Below are 23,618 nucleotides of genomic sequence, written 5' to 3' on the forward strand. Positions count from 1 at the left end.
GAATCTGAATATTTAGATGGAGACTTGCAAAGATAAGGCCTAGTCCCCTCCCCACACACACACACACAAAATCTAATCCAGTGTTTCTTAAATTTTTTAAGATCGCGGAACACCGAACAATTTTTTTATGAGTAACACCAAGAATTTTTTCTTGAGTGGGGGGGAAAAAAGGGTTGAGGGAAGTTATGGCTCAAAAAAGTCACCTGCCCCTTTAAGGGTGGCCATTTTGAACTCTGTTGTTCTCCGCAGCACACCTCCAACTGCCTCTGCTGCGGAACCCAGTTGAAGAAACACTGATCTAATCCATGCAACTAAAGTAGATATACTTACTGCAATGTCTTCCCTCAGATAAGATGGCTGGGGGGCTTCTCTCCTGTCAACTCTGGCTACCCTTCTCATCCTGGGGGAGCACTGGAGTTGACAGGAGAGTACTCAGAGATTGATTTATCATGTCTAAGCAGATACAATAAATTGATCACCAGTGGATCGATCATGTAGTGTCCATCCACCACCTAATGTAAACAAACCCTAAGTTTTAGATCTATAAACTTCCACCAAACTGAAGCTTGATTCCCTCAGTGACTGATCACTTGAACCAATGGGAGTTGAGGATGCTTAGCAATTCATCAGATTGGGTCCATAACTATTTTGTGACATTGGGTGGAAGGTTACATTTTGACCTAGTCGGAAAATAGGAAAGCATTAACTACAAGCTTTGCAGGGTTAGTGAAAAAACCTTTAAGTCAGAAACCAGTTTGATATTAATAAGCCTCTCGATAGTAAAATGCTAGTGGTCAATGTAGGTTTTTAGAAGATGAGATATTCCCCATTTATAACACATTTTTTGCATAACAGGGAAGGGTGGGTAGAGAAGACTAGTAGGGAAAATCCCTTTTGTTGCTGTTGTATCTGTTCTCTAGCTGTAAATATTTAAATACAACCCAGTCTGGGAATTTATTTTTCCTTTCTATATAACTTCTGTGGTTTGCAATATTTCATGCTCAACAGGGGCCCAATACAACTTCCACTGAAATTTACTGCATTTGGATTAGAGCCTAACAAATAAGTGACATATTTGTGCATCTTTCAAGACATGTTATAGACACCAACATGCTCATTTTAAATTTAGATAATTTCTCTCTCACACACACACACCCCTCTCCATCCATCTCCTTTTCAGGATCTAATTCTCACTGCCATGGTGTTACTGGAGTTTAGCAACAAGAACTGGAGCTGGAAAGCAGGCGCGCTCATTTTTATTTCCAATTTCCCTGTTGATTTGTGCATCTGTAAGCAAGCCGCTTCATCTCCCAGCATCAGGAAAACAGCCTAACGCTGCCTGCTTCACAAGGCTATGAACGTTCACCACGGATTTTAAGAGCTTTGAGATCCTCAGATGAGCATAAGTGCCACCATTATTCTAACATTCACACGCCTTCAGTTACAGCCAAGTGCAAACAACTTTGCATACATTAAACTTCCTCCCCCTAGGACACTTTACAGATGGAGTTTTAGGATCTTACATTATTTATATGGCACCTGTTGCCATGGCACCTGAGCAATTCACATTTGATTTCAAATCAACAAATCTGAGTCACTCTCCAAGTGGGCAACTCAGGGAGCTTACGGAGAGCCAAAAAGCCAGGGTAAGCAGGGTAGCTTTGCAGCACGCCTGCAGGCCACTGGCCTACTGGAAGGAACGCCAGAAGGAGCCAGTGCTACATATTGACACGACTCATTGAGAATGCCCCAGCACCTGGAAAGTTTGACTCTAGCAACGGACTGCAAGAGCCTCCCCTTGTGCCAGGCAGGATCCAGCTCCATCTCTGAACGCCCAAGCTGGGAATGCTTGACAAATGACAGCCCTCCATGTTAATATGAACTGTAGTTTGGCGGGAGGTGGTCTCGGAGCTGCCAAGTGCAAATGAAACATGTGTTACGGGCACAGAGATGTCGTACCGTTCTGACACAAAGCAGCATTAAAAATCGCTCGGGTGCAGCAAAGACAACACATCAGACATGCAGCCCTGCTCTTGTCTGCTCTCACAGAGTGCACGTCGGGGAGGGGGGGGGTAGTTCTGCTCAGTCAGCTACAAAGAGAAAATTCTCCCCTGGAGGCATCTTCTTTAAGAGGGCAGGAATAAAACAACAATGTTCCAAGGTTTGTTTCTTCCTCTGCTGGAGGAGATGATACAATGTGGTGGGGGAGAGCATGTAAAATTTACAATGAAGCAACGAGCTTTAGATCATCAACTTAGAGCTATAGACTACCCTCTAGAGGTGAAATGGACCCTCAGTCTGCATTATAAGGTCTGTCTGGTCACCATTTTCAGTCCTATTCTGAGGTCCAAAAGTTGGGCTTAACTTGTGCATACATCTTGTTGGGGCCTCAACTGAAGGACGAATTCCTCCCGTGGTGTGGGAAATGACTGTTGAGGCCACTGCAGATCGAGTGAAGTCAGGGCAAAGTTTGGGCCTCAGAGAGGAAAATAAATATACAGTTAACTATTCAAATATTTGACCATGCTACTTGTAACAAAATCAAATGCAGCAGCTGTTTTCTCACCATGTCGAATATTTCTCACTGGGGAGAACTGAGTGAGCGACGACTTTCTGGGGGCAGATTTTTTTTTTTTAAAAGACGCTCTTATGCTGTCTATACAGAGACCTGCATATCACGGATCCAGTGCACAAATGAGCCTAAATACATGCAAAGGTATGTACAAAGCAAGCAGCAACTCTGCTAGCAGTGTTTGGGTCAGCGTTTTCTTGTTGCATATACTTGGTGGCAAGGATGGAATGCAAAGAAATGAATGCCAGACGACTCCTCAGCTGAGGTAAATGGCGATAGCAACACAGAAGTCAAGAACTAAGCAAATGTACACCAGCCTCACAGTTGCCCTTCTGGATGTCACCAAAGTTTCGGAGATCCCTCCCTCCCTATGATCCACGTTCTCCCAAATCCTTTCATCGCTCAACTGAAATGTCTGCATCACAAAATCACCCATTCCCCTCCCCTTCGCCCCCTCCCCAAGCTTGTGCTTCCCCTTCCTGCCAGCATCTGTAAGGAAATCCTTCAGTAATTGACCTGCCCAAAGGGGGAGAGGGGGAAGCATCTCCTAGCTATGGAGAGATCCAAAACCTAAGTCCAGGCTAATGAGATGGGCAGAAGATATGGAGATTACTGTCTTCGCTTTAAGAAATCTGCATTGTCCACAAACAGTGAGAACAGAAAGGCAGGTCAATCAGAGAAGGCAAATCAACAGCACTTACATTTAATATTAAATACTACAGTAGCTCCAGTAAGGATCAGAAACTCCCTTGTACTGGGAGCTCTGGGTCAGGACACATCTTCCAATATATTTTAGAAACGTGCATCTATCTGTCTGTGAGTGTTTGTTCAAGAACTCCTCCTACACAGTAAGAGCTAGGACCACCAAGTTTGAGATGCAGCTTCCTCTTGTGCTAACTTAAAGCAAGGTCAGGGTTTGGTTGTGCCTGGAAAATGGGAAGTGCTGGGAATGGGCCTGTTTTCCATAACATGGAAAGGGAGGGGACATGCGATACTGAGAGCCACTCCCAATGAGCACAGGGAGAGATATACTGCAGAATGACCACTAGGGGCAGCTGCACCACCAGAAGAGTGACCAGTAACCACCTTGCTGCAAACCCTTCCCTCCTCCCTCCCCCCCAGCCCTTGGCTGCAGCACTGGGGGAAGGGGAGCCCCTGCTGGCCAGGAGAGCAAGGGAGAGACAGAAAGCCCCACCAGCTGGGTGGAGGAGAGAGAAAGCCCCACTGGATGGGTCCACCTGCACTGAGCCCCTCCTCACGTCCCAATCCTCCCTCTCATACCCCCCACAACCCTAGCAGGGATGTAGTTGACTACTCGCTGCTTCCCCTTCCCCTTCGCTGCCTCTGTATCAGAGGCAGCAAGGGGGGGGCAGGACAAGAGCTAGTGCTGGGGAGGAGCTGGCTAAAAAGCCTCTATCAAAAGCAATGGGGGAGGTATAGGGGAGGCTGCTCCAGCAGTAAGCCTGTCTGCGGGGGTCACAGTGGGGAACTGGGCCCTCCGCAGACAGGGGCTGCTGCCAGAGCAGCCCGTGCCCATGGCCAGCCGGGCTGCTGTGAACAGGGGCTGCTGGACCTGGCGCAAACCCGGACTGAGCAGTTCTTGCTCGCGCAGGTCCGAGACCGCTGCTCCTCTGCATTTTAACTGTGGTAAGAGCCTCTTACTACAGTTAAAATGCAAAGGTGCCGTGGTTCTGGAGCGAGCATCCCCTTATCGACTACACAATTATCAAAATACCTGTTCCTTAACACCCTTAAACCCGAGGTGCCTGCCCTCAACTCCTCCTCAACCCCCCACACTGACTGCTACCCCCCTCCATATCCCCAGCCCCCCGCCCTGCTCCCCCACACATCCCCAAGGCCCTGCTTTGACTCCTGGACCCTGCTAGCCCCCTGCCCTTAAGGACCCAGGCAATGCTGAGTAAGTTTTCTAGTCGTATATTTTACTAAGAATTTATAATGTAAGACCTCAGTTTTGCAAACACTTAACATGCGCAGGGAAGGGATGGGATGGGAGCACAAATGGGGAAAGCCCTTTCCTGGACAAGTGGCTCTTAGGGGGGAAGGGGAAAAAAGGGGGGGGGTGGACCCAGACCTGCTCCACACTAGCACACACCCAGATAGCAGAGCTGCTCTAGCCCCCAGCCAACCAAAACACAGAGCCAAGCTGTCCACACGCACACTCCTTCAACCCCATCAAACTCAGACACCCACCTCACCCCGAGCCTCTTCCAGCACAGCCTGCCCCACCCTCTCCCCATAGGTCCTTTGTCCCAGGGAGAACGGGGAGCCCCCTCGGGACACCCACCCTGCTACTGCTCCCACCAGAGCAGAAGATTTACCTGAGACAAGTGAGAGAGTGGCTCTGTCCTCCCTGACCCTGGCTGAGCTGGCTGTTGTGCTTCCCTTCCTGCTTAGCTGGCTGGCCCCAGGTAAGGTCACCTGAGACTATTCATATGCACCCCCCTCAGCACATCGCCCTGGGCGACCACTCTGGTCTAAGGCCAGCAGTGGCTTAGGGCCTAAAATATGAAGGCTTAACAACATGCCATGTATTAACTATGCGCTAAGTAGTTGCTATCCCTCGGATTTCACTAGCTCAGTTACATTTAATCACCATGTTTATTGCTTGCCAATGCTGAATCAGTTTTAAGGTGAGTTGGCAGCACATGTTGCAAAAAGATTTTTCCACACCGCACATTAAACAGCTCATCATGAACAAGTTCCGTATCTCTTCCTGGTGCACGGATATACTTTCTTCATCATATTTCTTCCTTCATGCTCTTCTACTTCCTCTCAGGAGCCAACACACTACATGACCAGAAGAAACACATGACTGGAACCTAGTTCAATTTGACAGGTCAAGATTCAGCAGCAAATATGAGCTTGCAACTCAGATCTCTCTCCTGTCCTTTCCCATCCTTTGTTGGCCTGCAGAGAGACACTGGCAGACCTCCTGTACTTTCCAGGACACACGAATCAAATCACCACCTTAAAAAAAGTGATTTTCATTACAAAAGGTGTACTTCATAAAGCAGACTTGGTTGCTAAATGTTACAGAGCAACTAAGGAAAGCAAATTAAAACACAGAGAAAATCTCTGGGAACAATTCTTAGATGGTAAATGGGGAGGGGAGGCATAGATTCACACAGAACAGTTCAAACCAAACCACAAAATAAAGAAAATACCCTGATCGCAACTAGATTCACTTTTCCCCCTTTATTTACTCATAATCTTCTCTTTATTCAGTTCACTCCCATGCCGCAAATTCCTTGGAGGCATGGAAGTCCTGCCTGGGTTTAAATCATTCTGTCTCTCTCAACTCCTGGTTAAACTCTCCCACACAAAAAAAGCAGGCAAGGCACCTTACACAATTCAAATTTCAGCACTTGATTCCTATTGATTCTTCTGGCTTCCTGCCAACCCCCTTGCTAGCTACCTGAATTTAACCCCATAGTCAACAGGTGCTGGCCAGCACTCCTCCTGTCCATTACAGAGCCGCAAGGGCTGGGGAGGGGGAGAAGGGGTGTCTACTTCTTCCCCTTGTACTTGAGGCTGTGGGCGGCCAGCTCCCAAACCCCATGGAGCTCCCAGGTTAACTGGTACCCAGAAAGCATCCCCCGATTACCTGTTCGCATCCCTAGTTTATTGCCAAGGTTTCCTCTTCCCCCAAAGCATCTAAATCCAACAGCTTTACTCTTGTTTTGTTCAATGCAAACTCTTGTTTTGTTTCTGACAACTTTGGCTATGGAGAGAGAGTGAGCTAACATACTGGCCAACAAGTCCTGTCAGAATACGGTCCGAACAACAGATCTGCTATTTTCAGCAGGTGATTGATATCAGAGAACATCTCCCTCCTCCTTGCTAGATTCTCCTCTCTCAGGGAGTCTGTTGCTTCCAGTGCAGAATGGATTAGGAACTTTCATGGGAACACATAAGAAAAAGAAAGACAACCGTGTTGCTGCAGCAAAGTTTTTCAACGAGCAAGTAGAAAATATAAATCCTAATCCCTGAGTGACAGTTTGAGCTAGTTTTATAAATTTCCATTTGTTGAAGCTTGTATGGGGGATGGACAGGGTGGGGCGGGGAGGGGAAGAACTTCTGTTGTGTCACTGAAAGCTCCTCCCTTTGGGCTGGACTAAGAGAAAAGCACCATGGAAGTGTCAGAATGATGAATTGCCCCGATACGCAGCCTCTGTGCCGATTATTAGAGCTATCAATAATGCACAGGCTGTTTTGTCACTCTGAAGATGAAACAAGCCTTTTTGTACACATTCTGACTCAGTGGAAACCTGATCTGTTTGAAATAGACTGTAGAAAGAGGTACTCTGCTATTAAAATCTTTCAAGGCTCAGTGGAGAATCTTGTTGGAAGCTTATTTCACTGCAGAACTTAAAAAGAAAAAAAAAAGTAAGAAAGCAAAAAACTTGCTCCCAGTAAGTCATATCCCAATTTAGACCCTTTCCATTTGCTTTGGAGACCAGAATGATTTCCAAGCTCAAAGAGAGCAGAATGAGAGAGACAGCAATACAGTTTGCATGAAAAGTTCCACTTATTTTGCTTGAAATAAAAGAGGTGGAGAAGTTAAATGACAAGTTCATAGAGTGACATTCAGACCTACATAGCAGACTTCACTGCTGCTTAATCCTTGTGCTAGCTCTCTGCACACCGAGGAGCCTGCGGCAGCACCAAATGAGAACATATTATCTCCTGGCTCTTGGGCCCGTGTTCCAGAAACTCCCATACGTCTGCGCTAAAAGGCCCATCCACTGGATCCTGCCATGCCAATTTGGTTTGATTTACTTGAACTAGGGACCACCAAATGAAATGAAAACAAACAAAAGGAAGTCTTTCTTCATGCAGCACACAACCTGTGGAACTCCTTGCCAGAGGATGTTGTGAAGACCACAACTTTAGCAGGGTCCAAAAAAACTAGATAAAATTCATGGAGGACAGGTCCATCAATGGCTATTAGCCAGGATGGGTAGGAATGGTGTCCTTAGTCTCTGTTTGTCAGAGGCTGGAAATGGATAACGGGGGAGGGATCACTTGATTCCCTGTTCTGTTCACTCCCTCTGGGGCACCTGGCATTGGCCACTGTCAGAAGACAGGATGCTGGGCTAGATGGATCTTTGGTCTCACCTAGTATGGCCGTTCTTATGATCTTATTTTAAAATCACGAAAAAAAAATTGAGAGAGAATTGATTATGGAAGATTCACAATTTTACAAGCAGTTAATGGGGAGAGCAGGGGGCGACAACCATCTCAAAAGAAGCTTTCAAAAGTGATTAATTGTCATGTTTGCAAAATATATCCTGCTCATAATTCTCCGAGGCTGCAGCTTCGGCTGCACAACAACACACAGTTAAATATTTGCCTCCTGAATAATTAATGCAGTGAATACTTCCAACCGCCCCAAACCAGGAACTTTCAACCCAGCAAAATCCACATCAGCAGAAACCCTGGAGGGCCAGCCAGTGCGTATAGAACATCCTTTTAATGTGTGTAGTCCCCATTTACAGTTTTGCACGAGTACATGCAAAAGAGCTGAGCAGGCTGGCCTGGTGCCTAGCTGTCTAAAAGGAATGACAAATCACTTTTCAGCTACAGTCCGTGGTTGAGAATGAGACTGGAGATGTCACATGGCCCTGGCTGGATTCTAAATCCCTGGTCATAGAGAATGAACTTGCTCTTTGAGTTAATGGGCTTCTGGTTGCTGCAGATAGCTGGCAGGGCAGCAGCTGATAAGTAGGGGTTTATTAATCACCCCCTGCCCAGAAAGACAGCTCCCGCATACATTGATGAATTCACGAAGCAGAGGTCTTGAAGGAACCCAATCTGTTCTACACAGCGGAATATACATTCATGTGGGGAATCATAGAAGTGTAGGACTGGAACAGACTGGAACAGATTTCAAGAGATCATCTAGTTCAGTCCCCTGCCCTCAAAGGCAGGACTATGTAATAACTAGACTATCCCTGACAGGTGTCGATCTAACCTGCTCTTGAATATCTCCAGTGATGGAGATTCCACAACCTCCCTATGCGATTTATTCCAGTGTTTCACCACCCTGACAATGAGGAAGTTTTTCCTAATGTCCAACTTAAGCCACCCTTGCTGCAATTTAAGCCCAGGTTTAGCCAATGCCCCTCTGTTATGTATACCTGTAGGGCAGAGGTAGACAATTTTTGCAGGGTGGCCACTTACTGAATTTTGATACTGATCATGGGCTGGGTCCACCCAAAGACGGGGCGGGGCCTGGTGCAGAAGGGGTGGAGATATGAACTAGCCCCGCCCCCTGAGTTGTCCGGTGCCCCTAGGCATTGAATTAAAAACATAGCAAAGGGCTCGCAGCTTCCAGCCCCGCAGCTACCCCATGGCCCGGCAGCTGCCTAGGGCTGCTGTGGCTATTGAAAGGACTCGCAGCTCCAGCCCCTGCCAGGGGAGCACCACAAGCCATGAACCACAGAAATTGGATTCTGCTGACTGAGCCACTGCCTGGAAATTTGGTGGCAGGGGCAGCAGGATATAAAGAGAAAGGGGCTGCTCCAAGGACTGAGTGGACCCATCCCTGGGAACCTCCCCCAGCTGCAGGAATCAACATGGTTGAGGAACCCAGCTCTAATGGTAATACCGCAGCCAGCAACAGCTCAGAAGTAAGTGGGGCCATACCACGAGCTCCCTACAATCGTTCTGAGACAAAACCCCCTCCACCACTTTTCAGGTTGGGATCTCCGTGGTTACAACACTGAGATTTCAGATTCAGATACATGAAATTGGGAAACTCTTTACGTTTTTAAAATTGTGTGACTGTGAAACTGACCGAAACAGACTGTGAATGTGGGAGGGCCCTAATCACAATGAACAGAAGAATGGGACCCACTCAACCACACAACATCCAGTCCTTCCAACCACCCAGGGCGAGCAATGCTCATGATACCAGCAGGGCCTGGTCCAAATCCCATTGTTCTGCCTTGGGTAAGTGCCCACAGGCCTTTGCTGCCTACCTGATGCTGTTTCTATTGGTAAGCAGTAAAGTCACTAATCACCAGCTCTAAATCTCCTCCCTTTGCGGCAAAAATACCAGCAGATTAGTCTCTCTGCTGTGTCATTAATCCACACACCTGAAACTAGGAGTAACAGATCCGTACTCTGTCCACATTTTGTGACAACTGACTTGAGCTATAGGAAAATCTCATTCCCCCTTGGCAGGTTAGAACTTCGGACACACACTTGAGCACTTCCGCCCTCTCATGGACGGAGTCAGTGGAGACTGTTGATCAAATGCAGTTGGGTAACAGGCAACTCAAAGCAGCAGTTCATCCAGGGGGCTGACTGCAATGTGACCCCACTCTGTAAAGCCAGGCAGCTCAGCCCTGCAGGTTTCCTGCTGGAATTTGGTTTGGCCTGTTAACTTTCCTGTTGGCGTCCATCCTCAGTGACCAGGGGTGCAGGTAGACAAGATTTTCCTGATGTGCTGGGTATGCAATGACCTATCAGCAGGCCTTGTACATGGTGACATGAAGGTACCACTGCCCCCATCCAATAGCTCTCCCCTCATTGTCCTACTCAGTGACAGCACATGAAAGAACCAGGCAAAAAGGATCTGCTGCTGCCAGGAACTTATGGAGAAAATGGCAGGAGAATCATAGAATACTAGAACAGGAAGGGACCTCGAGAGGTCATCAAGTCCAGTCTCCTGCCTTCATACCAGGGCCAAGCACCAAGAGCATCCCTGACAGATGTCTGTCTAACCTGCTCTTAAATATCTCCAGTGAAGGTTCCACAACCTCCCTAGGCCATTTATTCCAGTGTTTGACCACCCTGATAGTTAGGAAGTTTCTCCTAAATTCCAACCTAAACCTCCCTTACTGCAATTTAAGCCTATTGCTGCTTGACCTAGCAACAGAGGTCAAGGAGAACAATTTTTCTCCTTCCTCCTTGTAACACCCTTTTAGATACTTGAAATCTGCTCTCCTGTCCCCTCTCACTCTTCTCTTTTCTAAACTAAACAGGTCCAATTATTTCAGTCTTCCTTCACAGGTCATTTTTTTTTGTCATTTTTGTCGCTCTTCTCTGGACCTTGTCTAATTTCTCCACATTCTTCCTGAAATGTGGCACCCAGAACTGGACACAATATTCCAACTGAGGCCTAATCAATGCAGAGAACCACACCAAATAGGAGCACTGGGCTGGCACATACCCTGCTCAGCCAGCAAGTGTTTTATCTCTACGTCTGTGCCTGGCTAGCACTAGCCCCCATTATCAAACAGCAATCACAGAACCACCAAAATGCACAACGGGCAGGGACCTCAACAGGTCATGTGGTCTACTCCCCTGCACCAAGACAGTATTACCTAGGGGAGCATTTGTCTTTGCACTTTGCTTGCCTTTGCCAATTCATGTGGCTTCTGGTGTTGTGCGCCCCTTACACCTCAGAGCGATATTGAAGATGGGCAGGCAGAGTGCTGGAACAATTTGTGTAGTGGCTGGGACTGAGAGCCATTGACCCACACAGTAAGCGCTGTCTATGACAGAAACTACCTCAAGTCATGGGGTGCAGCATCGATCACCATGACGCATCTCCCCGACAATAACTTTTGACTTTGCTGTTGGCATCTGCCCTCGATGCAGCTGCAGGACTCCCTCACAGTCAGTGCTGACTCCCCCTGCCCACCACCAATTTCTTCTTTTCCACAGTTCAGTTGCAGCTTTTGGGGTGCAAACTTGAGCATTATTAAGGCTCCTCTTCATAGAATCATAGAGCTGGAAGATACCTCAGGAGGTCATCAAATCCAGCCCCCTGCCCAAGGCAGGACCAACCCCAACTAAATCAATCCAGCCAGGACTTTGTCAAGCCGAGACTTAAAAACCTCTAGGGATGGAAATTCCACCCCATCCCAGTGCTTCACCACTCTCCTAGTGAAATAGTTTTTCCTAATATCCAACATAGACCTCCCCCACTGTAACTTGAGACCACTGTTCCTCATTCTGCCATCCCTCACTACTGAGAACAGCCGCTCTCCAGCCTCTCTGGAACCCCCTTCAGGATGTTGAAGGCTGCTATCAAATCCCCCCTTACTCTTCTCTTCTGCAGACTAAGCAAACCTAAATCCCTCAGTCTCTCCTCAAAGATCATGTGCGCCAGCCCCCTAATCATTTTGGTCACCCTCCGCTGGACCCGATCCCTCCAATGAGTCCACATCCTTTCTATAGTGGGGGGCCCAGAACTGGACACGATACTCCAGATGTGGCCTCACCAGAGCTGAACAAAGGGGAATAATCACTTCTCTGGATCTGTTGGCAATGCTCCTCCTAATGCACCCTAATACGCCCTCTTGGCTACAAGGACACACAGTTGACTCATATCCCGCATCTCATCCACTGTAATCCCCAGGTCTTTTTCAGCAGAACTGAACAGCCTGCCACTCTGTAACAATGCTTGGGATTCTTCCGTCTCAAGAGCAGGACTCTGAACTTGTCCTTGTTGAACCTCATCAGATTTCTTTTGGCCCAATCCTCTAATCTGTCCAGGTCACTCTGGACCCTCTCCCTGCCCTCCAGTGTATCTACCTCTCCCCCTAGCTTAGTCTCATCTGCGAACTTGCTGAGGGTGCAATCCATCCCCTCACCCAGGTCATTAATAAAGATGTTGAACAAAACCGGTCCTAGAACCAATCCTTGGGGCACTTCGCTAGAAACCAACCGCCATCCTGACACCAAGCCGTTGATCACTACCCATTGGGCCCGACAGTCTAGCAAGCTTTCTGTCCATCTTACAGTCCATGTATCCAATCCATACTCCCTTAACTTGCTGTAACAGAAGTAAGTGGAAAGTCGATTGGAGACAGCGCTCCACTACCCAGGCATGCCACAGCCAGGGACCATCAGACAGCTTTTTGTGATTACCTGCTTCGGATGTACGCTTTGATCCCCCCGGCCAATCCTCCCAAGCAAATTAAGTACAGAAGCTGCTAAAAGTGCCTGTTTAACAGGGGGAGGGGCAAGAGCTCTATCTCTGAAATCTAAAAGGGACAGAAATTTAATTGAGAGGTTCTTAAAAAAAACCCACACACGCACACACTTTTGGGTCTTGGTGAAATCTAAAACACCAGTGCAGAAGAGAATGCCACACTGTCATTTCTCACCAAGGCACCTGCTCCTGCTGGCCAGAAAAGCAGCCCTGTTTCCCTCTCCCCCGCCACCCAGCCCTGGGCTCCCCAATCCATACCTGGCTGCAGTTTTGCGTCAGTGTATTTTCTGGCGAGGGTTTGCTCCAGGGTTGTCCTGGTTGGCTGCAGTCCAGCTGAATCAGACTTCTGCATTCCTGATGGCAGGTATATTTGCAATCTAGGCAGGGTGGAAAAACAAACACAAATGAAGGATGCTTTTGAAATGACGACTGGTTTTCGGGGAGGGGGGGAGGGTGTACAAAACCAGAACAATGAAACAAAGGTGAAGGGATCAGATTTCCGCTAAAGGGTCAAACTCTGAAGTTACAGAGTCCCGTGTTCAGAATGGCTTGCAGTCACAGGCATGACAAACATGTACTCAATTTGGGGCCACAATTATTATTTCCATTGTGTTACTGCCTCCAAACGCTACATACATCACAAGCCCCATTGTACTAGGTGATGTGCACACGCAAATGGCCTATCAAATACCTTTATTGTGCATGGGCAAAGCAGACTCACACCTGTACACGTGACGTGCCAAAACACTCAAGTTAAAGGAAACTGTTGCAGACTAGTGGGTGGCAAATGCAGCCAGGTCTCTTGGGCCCTATTCTTGACTATAATATTAATACTCGGGATGTGAAAGTGTAACCGTGTATACGGTTAACCAACAAGCATGAGCTCATTGGTTAATCTGCATGGTTACAGGCAGGCCTTCCCCCCTGCGCTGTGACCGCTATCAGAGGCAGCAGCGGGGGAGGGGGGAAGCTAATGCAAATTGGGAGCCAGCTTTTAAGCCAGCTCCCCACATGCACCAGCTCCAGTGGAGCCACCGGCATGTAACCGCTGAAATTTTCTTGAATAAACACATTTTAACACCCCTAATTAATACTGTGAAACCTTGGGCAAATCGTGACCTCTTTGAGCCTCAGTTTAGCCATATGTAAAATGGGTTAATAATACATCTCTCTCTCAGTGGGGGGTATTGAGGCTTTCTTTAGTATGTGCTGAGTACCTGAGACAAAAGATACCAGAGAAGCAGAAAATATTCATGAACCTTCACAAGCTGAAGTTTACATTTTACAAGTGAATAGAAGCCTATGAATTGGCAGTGGTTTGGTTGTGGGGTTATTCAAAAGATCTTTGCCATGTAACTGGTTTTCACATTGTAGCTTTAGCAGCACTCCTGGTATGCATGGCACTTTGCAGATCAGCCCCAGCACCAGGTTTCTGCCTTCAAGTTTCCCTGCATGGCATGCTAAGGGAATTCCCTGTAGCATGCCCGGGTAGCCTCACCTTTATGAAACACACAACATTACACAGCTTCTGTCTTAAACACTTGTTTGCCATCACAATGCACAAAGGCTAACGTAAAAAGATAAAAAACCCTCCTCCCATTTATACTAAAACCCCGTGACGGAGAGGCAGGTGAGCACTAGGCTAGAGATGCCCTATAAATAGGGAGAAAAACCACCTAAGGAAAACCCTAAGAATGAAAAGCACTGGAGTTACACACAAGAACAAAGCCAGCTTGTCCCAAGAGACACACCACATTAGCAATATTTCCATGAGAATAGCTAGTACTTTTACCCATAAATAGCAATATTGACTTAGAAGGAAGGGAGAATAAACCTACAACTGTGTTGCAGCATGCAATGAAAATGTCAAAGCTCTCCAGTGTTTTCTTACAGTTTGGTTCCTTTTATTTCTACATGGGACATGTCGGAAGGAAAACAACGGGTTTTTTTTCCTTGCTCAAACCCTAATTTCTCAGATAAACCAGAGACATGTGCTCTACAGGGGAAATATAGTACGCTTGGGTTCCCAGTGTAACCTAACGTGGCAAGCACACCAGCATCACTCAGTACAATTCATTGTCTGGGCTATTGGGGCAAAGGACACATCAACATTTTCTGCTAAGGCAATATAAAAAATTGAGACCCTTCTCCTATAAATTGTTCATGTGGGTCCTGAGCAGTGTTCCCTGTAAACTGGGTGCTTTTGCAACTGCTTAGAAGAGATTCCAATGCTGCCCAGCTGATTAGCAGAACGCTCGTAGTTAGGGCTTTGGTTTCTACTGGTGATGCACATTCACACATACCTCAGTTCACATAAAATTTATTCCACACGTGGATGGGAAAAAATCTGACATGGACAGTAAATAGAAGCGGGAACATTAGTAGTGAGTTCTGCTCCAACAGAACAACTTTAAGAGGTTCTGAGTGAGACTTAAGAAAAAAATACACATTTCTTTGAGTTGTTGGGCTACGTCTACACTGACAAGATTTTGCACAAATACTTTTAACGCAAGAGTTTCTGCGCTAGAGTATTTGCGCAAGAGAGCGTCTATACTGGCATGTGCTTTTGCGCAAAAGCATCCGTGCCAGTGTAGATGCTCTCTTGCGCAAGTAAGCTCCGATGGCCATTTTAGCCATTGGGCTTTCTTGTGCAAGAAATTCATGTTGCCTGTCTACACTGGCCTCTTGCGCAAGAACACTTGCTCAAGAGGGCTTATTCCTGAGCGGGAGCATCATAGTTCTTGCAGAAGAAGCACTGATTTCACACATTAGAATGTTGGTGTTCTTGCACAAGAACTTGAGGCCAGTGTAGACAGGCAGCAAGTTTTTGCGCAAAAGCAAGCGCTTTTGCACAAAATCTTGCCAATGTAGACGCAACCTTGGTGTTTCCTAGTGCAAGGGTTATACTCAGTTCCAATCTGTGGGCCCTCCCAGGTATTCCAACAGAAATACTGATCCCCACAAAACATTTCCAATCCAGCACCGATACAAGAAACCATACACAGGTGGTTGAGCTATGGAGGAGATGAGCCCTGAATAAGACTGCATTCAGATGTGGATTGCCTCATCTCCGAAAAGATACCTTAGGATTGGAAAAAGTTCAGAAAAGGACAACAAAAATTATTAGGGGTTGGGAATGGCTGCCATATATGCAGAGAAATTAAAAAGACTGGGACTTTTCAGCTTAGAAAAGAGACTAAGGGGGGATATGATAGAAGTCTATAAAATCATGTCCAGTGTAGAAAAAGTAAATATAGGAAAGTTATTTACTTCTTCCTATAATGTAAGAACAAGGGGTCACCAAATGAAATGAATAGGTAGCAGATTTAAAACAAACTAAAGGAAGTTTTTCTTCACACAACGCACAGTCAACCTGTGGAACTCCTTGCCAGAGGATGTTGTGAAGGCCAGGACTTTAATGAAGTTCAAAAAAGAGCTAGATAAATTCCTGTAGAAAATGTCTATCAATTGCTATTAGCTAGAATAGGGAGGAATAGTGTCCCTGGCCTCTGTTTCTCAGAAGCTGGGAACGGGTGACAAGGGTAGGATCACTTGATTCCCTGTTCTATTAATTCCCTCTGGGACACCTAGCATTGGCCACAGTCAGAAGACCGGATTCTGGGCTAAATGGACCTTTGCTGACCTAATATGGTCATTCTTATGTTCTTAAGACCCCAGACCCACAACGCAAACTTTGGGAGCATTTGGGTGTGAAGTTGCCTATCTGGCTCCCAGCTCAATAAGCAGCTGCACCAAGGGTCCACTCCCAAAGCAGAGCTGGAATGCAATTAAGGCCCATATTTTTCCACTAGACCATTACCAGCATTCTAGCTCTTCTCCCAAGGATAGGGATGGTGCATAGATACCGATTTGTTTATTGGCATGAAAGGCCTCTCAAAGTGGTGCGGAAAGAGAGAAGAATGGTTAGAATTGCGGCAGAAGGAGTCTTTAGCACAATCCTTTCTCTGTGAGGATAAATACATTAAATATTGGGTGTTCCTCTGATAAGGTGGTGATGGGGGCCAACTATGTATCTAAGATAAATATTCATCTGCTTTTCATAAGCCACTTTGCGGTCCTTGTATTACAAAGGATTATGTAGGTGCTTAGTATGATTATATAGCAAGTTTAGGAAGAAACCGTCTCTCTCTGTATCAGCACATTCGTTGCCAGCTGCTGTAACTGAAGTATATATCTAAATTTTAAATCTGTTGTCAGATTTTGCCTGGAAATGCCCTTGGATAGAACACTGGAAATTTCTCATGGTCTCACGTGTACAGATGACACTATGTTACCTATTGTCTCTTCATACACACATTGCCTAGGCATACACACAGGACGGACGCAGCTTTTCTTGGATGTGTTACAAGGAAAATGTTTGACTGCTCCATAAAGTGGAAGTTCCACGAAGAACTTTAGGAAGTAAGCATTTCACTTTTTCCTCTGTTTGTTAAGAACTATCTGTAATGGCAAATGCAGCACTGCAATGTTTGCATTCGACAATACTTTTCTCTTTACTCAAAACAACTTGTCGGCCTAAATTTGCTGCCATTCTCCCATCCTCCTTTCAAAGATCTGACTTGAACGTCATTTATTAACTATAGTTACAAATGCTTTTAAATGGCCCATGGGAGGCTTTTCAAGTTTAACTATATTCTAACCAAATTTGCTTTACTCTTTTACAAAATTCCAGAGAGGGTACTGGAAAAATAAACTCCGCCAGTACCAGGAGATTGGCAATCAGATATTTTCCATTAAGCAAAATGTGTAAAGCATTTGGCATCTGCTGCTGCAGTCAATCTGCATAATGTAGCAAACTAAACAATCACAGTGGATATTCAGAAAGAGCATAATTATCCAACCCTTCTCTCCGGCTGCGCTTAGAGATGCAGATTAGCTCTTGCATTGCGAAGTGCTGGTTAATTTGCAGCTGCAAAGTTGTGGAACGGAACCAGGGTTTTACAGATCCAGGCCTCTTCTATATTCCAGGCACCCATGACGTGTCAGACAAAAGACTAGACAGGTGGTTCTCCATCTCCTGAACTGCATCCTTCATCTTTCCTGTCAGCTGTCTCCCATCACCACTAGGGGGCCACTGAGAGAGTCAGTTCCAAGGAGAAACAGGTGTAGTTCTGCGTGTGTTCTGAAAGGCAACGGATGGACCGGAGGGATCACCTGGCTCCGGGTCTCATCTGAAGGAGACGTGTCTCAACAAAGCAGCAACCCTCCCCTGATATGGCATGGAAAAGACAGCTCTGAACTGTGCCAGGCTACAATCCTCTGGCTGAGTGTGAGAGAGAGAGAAGTAGCAGCAGCAATTCTTGGCTCAGTGGGGCTATTTGCACACAACTTGCACTCTAGCCCATGGAAGTTCTCCTGATGCCTCTAACTTACTGTGGCTTCAACTGCACCGAGCCCTTTCAGAGCTCGAGGCTCCAAGGCATATAGGAAGCCCGGCCTCGCCTTTCAGGATGGGTATGTTGCTAGAGCAGCGCGAATGGAGAAATCCTTGAATATTGGGGGCGGGAGGAAAGAATCGGAGTGAGTGCTCCATTTCCCCACAGTTCTTTGCTGCCGCCTGGGGATGGGGAGGAATGGGAGGAGAGGGCAGGGCGGTGGCAGGATGGGGTGAGGCATTGGGATGGGAGACATCTGTCAATATGCAAAATCTCTCTTCATAATTTTGTGAATCCCAAGGGTCTCCTTTAAGGCGAGACGGGAGATCAAGCGGGACATTCAGATGCATGTTTCCAACACCACCCAAGGGATGCTGACGAGGTTTGGAGGGTCTAGCCCACGCCCATCTCAAAAAATACTTCTTTGCCCAAAGGCAGCATCTTCCATCTGAGGATCTCATGGTGCTTTACACACCTCAGTCCATTTGTTCAAGAACTCCTCCTAAACTGCAAGAGTTAGGACCACGCAATGGGGTGGGCAGCTTCCTCTTATCCTAACTTCAAGCGAGGTCAGGGTGTGGTTGCACCCGGGCAACCAGAAGCCCTGGGAAAGGGTCTGGTTTCCACAACATGCAAAGGGAGGGGCCATTCAGAAGGATGTGATGAAAATGGCGACTGGGGGCAGTGAGCTATGTGCAGAGTGTCCACGGGGGGCAGCCGTACCACCAATGGAGTAGCCAACACATCAGATAAGTTGCCCCCCCATGCCAAACTCTCCCCCCGCCCCCTGCACTGGCCGCAGTGCTGAGAGGGGTGGAGAATGCCCCTGGTGGCTAGGAAGAAGATCTATAGAGGACAGAAAAGGCCCCTGGCAGTTGGAGGAGGTCTGGGGGGAAAAAAGGCCCCTAACGGCTGGGGGATTCTGAGGGGAAAGAAGAGGCCCACACCAGATGGGTCCCCCCACCCTAAGCCCCTCCTCACCCATCAATCCCCCCCCCACTGCCTCCAGTCTCCTGCACTGGCCCCTAACATCTCCAAGGCTCTGCCTTGACTCTTGCACACTCCTTCCCCCCCAGCATCAGTCCCCTACCTGAAGGACAAAGCTGGGTAAGTCTGCTAGTTTGTAATAAAAAAAAAAAAAGAGGTGCTCTAGTACAAGTTAAGCCCTGCCAGGGATCTGTGTGTTATAGCTGATTAAAGAAACAGAGGCACGAAGGGAAGTAGCCACTGGAGTTGCCCAGGCCTGATGGGCCAAGAAGCGGAGCATCTGAAAATCAGGCCCAAGCTGGACACACGAAAACCAGGGGTCACAGTTAAAGATGTAGCAGCGGTTTGTCTCAGCTCACATAGCCCACGAGTGGCAGACATACGAACAAAATCTCAGTCCTGTCGCCTCAGTCTCGGGCTCACTCCCTCAGACGTTTCTCTGTACCTGCTTTCCCAGACCTGTTGGCTTAGGCTGCTTTTTCAGTACAGGATTCAGTCACTGGTGTCACCACAGAGCAGCTATTAGAGTCTTGATCATATCCATGTTTGGTAAAAGAATCCCTCATTTAAGGGCTTTCATCCCCATTCTGGAGCAAATCAATATTCATGGGCATATTCCACATACCCTTTCAACTGCCACTCTTTTATTTAAAACATATGGCACATTTAGTTGAAATTTCAGACAACACAGTAGCATTTAGTTTTTGTGGTTTCTGAGGGATGGTGGATTTTCCCAAATGGCTGAAGTCTCACCATAAAGAGAGATGAATTTGAAGAATTAAAAGGGGACCTACCTCAAAAAGACAGCTGAAGGCCCACCTCTTAGGAGTCGCACACCAGCTTTAATATTATGGTTTTGCTCATTGCACTTCTATGGCCCCTTTTGTCTTAATAGCCCAAAGTGTTCTAGAAACATTCGCTATTTTTCCCTGTGAGACAGGAAATAGCATGGCACCCATTCTACAGATGGGTAAGATAAAGCACAGAGATGTTAAGAGACTTGCACAAAGTAAAACACCCTAATCAGTGACACAGTCAGGACCTAAATCCCCTAGCTACCGTATTTTCCGGCGTATAAGGCGACTGGGCGTATAAGACGACCCCCTAATTTTTTAGTTAAAAGATAGGTTTTCGTCTTATACCCCAGCGCCCCTCCGCCTCTCCGGCTTTGCTCCCGGTGTCCCTGGTCTGCTGGAGACGGTCCCCAGCAGACCAGAGGCACCGGGAGCAAAGCCGCAGCAGTGGCAGGGTCCCGCGCCTCTGAGGCTTTGCGAGAGCAAAGCCTCAGAAGCGCGGCACCCCGCCGCCGCTTCAGCTTTCCTCCCGGTGCCTCTGGTCTGCTGGGGACCGTCTCCAGCAGACCAGGGACACCGGGAGCAAAGCCTCTGAGGACGCCCCGGCAGCGGGACAGCCCCGGCGCGCCTGGGCTGCCCCGCCGCCGGAGCCCCTCCACGGCTTTGCAAAGCCTCGGGGGAAGCTGCCGGAGCCCCTCCACGGCTTCGCAAAGCCTTTGCAAAGCCGCGGAGGTGCTCAGGCGGCAGGGCAGCCCAGGTGCGCCTGGGATGCCCCGCAGCCGGCTTCCCCCAAGGCTTTGCAAAGCCGCGGAGGGGCTCGGGCGGCAGGGCAGCCCAGGCGCGCCGGGGCTGTCCCACTGCCGGGGCGTCCTCAGAGGCTTTGCTCCCGGTGTCCCTGGTCTGCTGGAGACAGTCCTGTATACCCGGCATATAAGACGACCCCCGATTTTTGGGGGATGTTTTTTAACATCAAAAGTCGTCTTATACACCGGAAAATACGGTATATTACAAGACGCCATTCCTCTCTTCTCTTCCCCCGCTTTGCTGCCGCTGCCCTCCCTACTGAAGCTGGTAAGAGAACCCATTAATTTTAGGTCTCCCACTAGTAGACCGCAGTTCTACCACAGGTGATAAAGCAAGAACAAACTGCTATGTGCTGCCCAGGACTCAAGTTAGTTCTTTTAAATTCCCCTAAGCAACTGTACCCTGTTCCCAAAATAACTCCTTAACACCAGCACTGGCTGTTCCTGTAATTGGAATCCAACGATAATAAACCGAGAAAGCACCAAGGGTTCACTGCAAGGTAACCTCCAGCTTTGCCAGGCTGACCACACATTGCCTCCGCTCCACAACGCTCAGTGAAATAGCGGGCAAAAGTATCAGACAGTAACTGTTTCCCCAATTCATAAGGGAGAGTTTTTAAACTTCGCAAACCTGAAAGAGACACCTGGTTCCCCCCTCCTCCCCCGAACCAGCATGATTGGCTTCTCCAAGCAGCACTAGAAAGCTCACCAACAGGGCCAGAGCCATTCCATGGCCAGAGCCATGATACATGCGCGGCTCCGCCCCTGGGCGCACAGTACATGTGCAGCCCTGACCCCCAAGCACGCTGCGCACCCTCGAACTGCAATCAGGCGTGCAGCACCCCTTCCAGCTGCCATCAGGTGCCTCCCATAGCTTGGCGCCCTGGACAGCTGCCCGGATAACCCCCCTCTTAATCCGGCCCTACTCACCAGGCACATCAGCTATGAAGATTGCTGAACAGCCTTTGGAAAGGAAGCCAATCTTGTGGTCCGATTGCAGAATTGGAAGTGTGGAGACAGGCCATGTCTTCACTAAACGGAATATTGATGCTGCCACAATTGATCATCCGGAGTTCTATTTAGCTAGTAAGGCAGCCGTTCCCAATTACCAGTCTGCAGACCGCTGGTGGGCCACAAACCCCTGCCTGCCGTGCCACGACACTGTACCAGGCAATGTCCCCAGCTGCTAACGAGTCCCGCCCGGAGCAGAACTCTGTTCCTTATAAGGTGTACGCCTGCACGTGCACTAAAAATTCTTCTCCCACCATGAGTGGTGCTGCCGGCTGCTTGAGCACACCTTCCCCCAGCCCCGCAAGACACCTTATCTACGCAAATGAGGATAACACGCAGGTCATCTTGCAAGAGCATTGTGAGGCTTAAACTCATTAAGTTCTCTAATTCGCTTTGCATGATCCTTAGATAAAAAGCTCCACAGAACTGCTGAGACTTACAACAAAGGAACTTAAAGCCATACAGAGCCAGGAATTGGAGAACACCCTCATATCCCATTCACATGGGCAGTGGACTGTAGGGGGACATGGCAGTCACTCAAACTAGGACTTGGAAAGAACATCGCTCCATCTCCTGAAAAAAAGCAACAGGGACCCTTTCATTACCAAAAACAGTCAGGGGACCTTCACTTTACATCCTACCTGAAAAAGAGAGTTTAAGTCTGTAATATATTCAACACACAGCAGGATCATTTACTCTGCTAACTCATCCTCCACCATTACGTAACACAATGGTTTTGCTTGGCTCACTTATCCCAGAATACATTTTAGGACGGACGTTCACTAGCACCACCTTATTTTACAAGTAAGCTAAAGATGGACAGAGCCACATTTTCAAAATTGCTCCCCATGCTGGGCTCTTCTGGACATCTGACACTAAGGGAAGAGTGTTTCAATAAGTTAGCGAATTCACCTTAACGGGCCATAAGCTAACGATTTCTGCAATGCAAGGATGGACACAATACAGAGCTTGCAATTTACCTTTCACATTTATGGAGTGTCCACCCTGGCATTAACACTACATTTGCCAACTAATTTGAGTGAACTATCAATTCACTAGAGCTAAAAATCTCTAATGCCAACAGACTCCTTCATGTCAAGATGGGAACTGAAGCTGCCCCAGATTGTGGGAGCTCATTCCTTGGAAAATGAAGCACACATGTAGTAATTTTTTACCGCTTGCTTAAGGAAAACAAACAAACAAAAAAATCAAACAGAGACAGAGTATAACCTGGCACATGCTCAAGAAATCAGCAGAGGGAGGGAGCAAACCCCACCAAACAACTTTGTGGAGTTTTTGTCATTCCAAAATCTCAACTGAGCTTTCATGTCACAAAGTTTTCAAGATTTCCTGCCAAACCCACGGTTTTGCTACTTAGTCTTGTCTGCACTCTGGCCAGCTGCAGACTCAGTGCTTGCCAGCCGAAGTGCAAAATTAATCTTAATCCCAGAAAGTTCCACTGTCACAGGATAAAAATTAACACATTAATTTGTATTAATACATAGATTAATATAGGCTAAACACACACACACAAATCAATGATACTTAAAACAACTAACATAAATTGGAGTTGGGGTGGGAAATGGAAACTGATTGAAAACCACAGGCTCTTAAAAATCATAATTCAGGAAAGAACTCACAAAACCTACCTAGACTCCGCTGCTAGAGCAAGCTCTACTATTAAGTGTGCCGTTAAACACATAAGTCATATAACAACACAGAAATCGTCCTCCTCCTCCCAAGACACTCTGGAATCTAATCAGAAAAAAATGAAACTTTGTTGATTTGATGACAAAGCAAGGCAAAAATAAGGCAAGGAAAAACGCATCTCACACACCCTAAAGAGTTCTGATCTTCGACACTGAAGGGTAACTTCTACAGAGCATTATTAAACAGTATCTGCATTACCAGAATTTTGCATCAACTTTTACTAGAAAATGAAGGTGACTGTATAAACAAAAATCAACCTTTTTCCACTGCAGGAAAGCACCAAGAAGTATCTTGTGTACAGATCCCTCTCGATGACTTCACTTGGACAACACAAACAGGGAAGGACTGTGGGATAAGCCTTAAAACCATAGTTTC

General features: G+C 47.3%; 1 protein-coding gene across 1 annotated transcript in view; it reads right to left on the reverse strand.

Annotated features, from left to right (window-relative positions):
• Window positions 1-23,618, reverse strand: part of RASSF5 (Ras association domain family member 5) — a 107,876-nt gene that overhangs the window by 58,116 nt on the left and 26,142 nt on the right. Inside the window, exon 2 of the mRNA XM_075910149.2 lies at window positions 12,801-12,919. Coding sequence (XP_075766264.2) covers window positions 12,801-12,919 — 119 coding nt within the window. The remainder of the gene's footprint in view (window positions 1-12,800; window positions 12,920-23,618) is intronic.

The sequence above is a fragment of the Pelodiscus sinensis genome, chromosome 27 (assembly GCF_052426305.1).
Source record: "Pelodiscus sinensis isolate ZL-2025 chromosome 27, ASM5242630v1, whole genome shotgun sequence".
Lineage (NCBI taxonomy): Eukaryota > Metazoa > Chordata > Testudines > Trionychidae > Pelodiscus > Pelodiscus sinensis.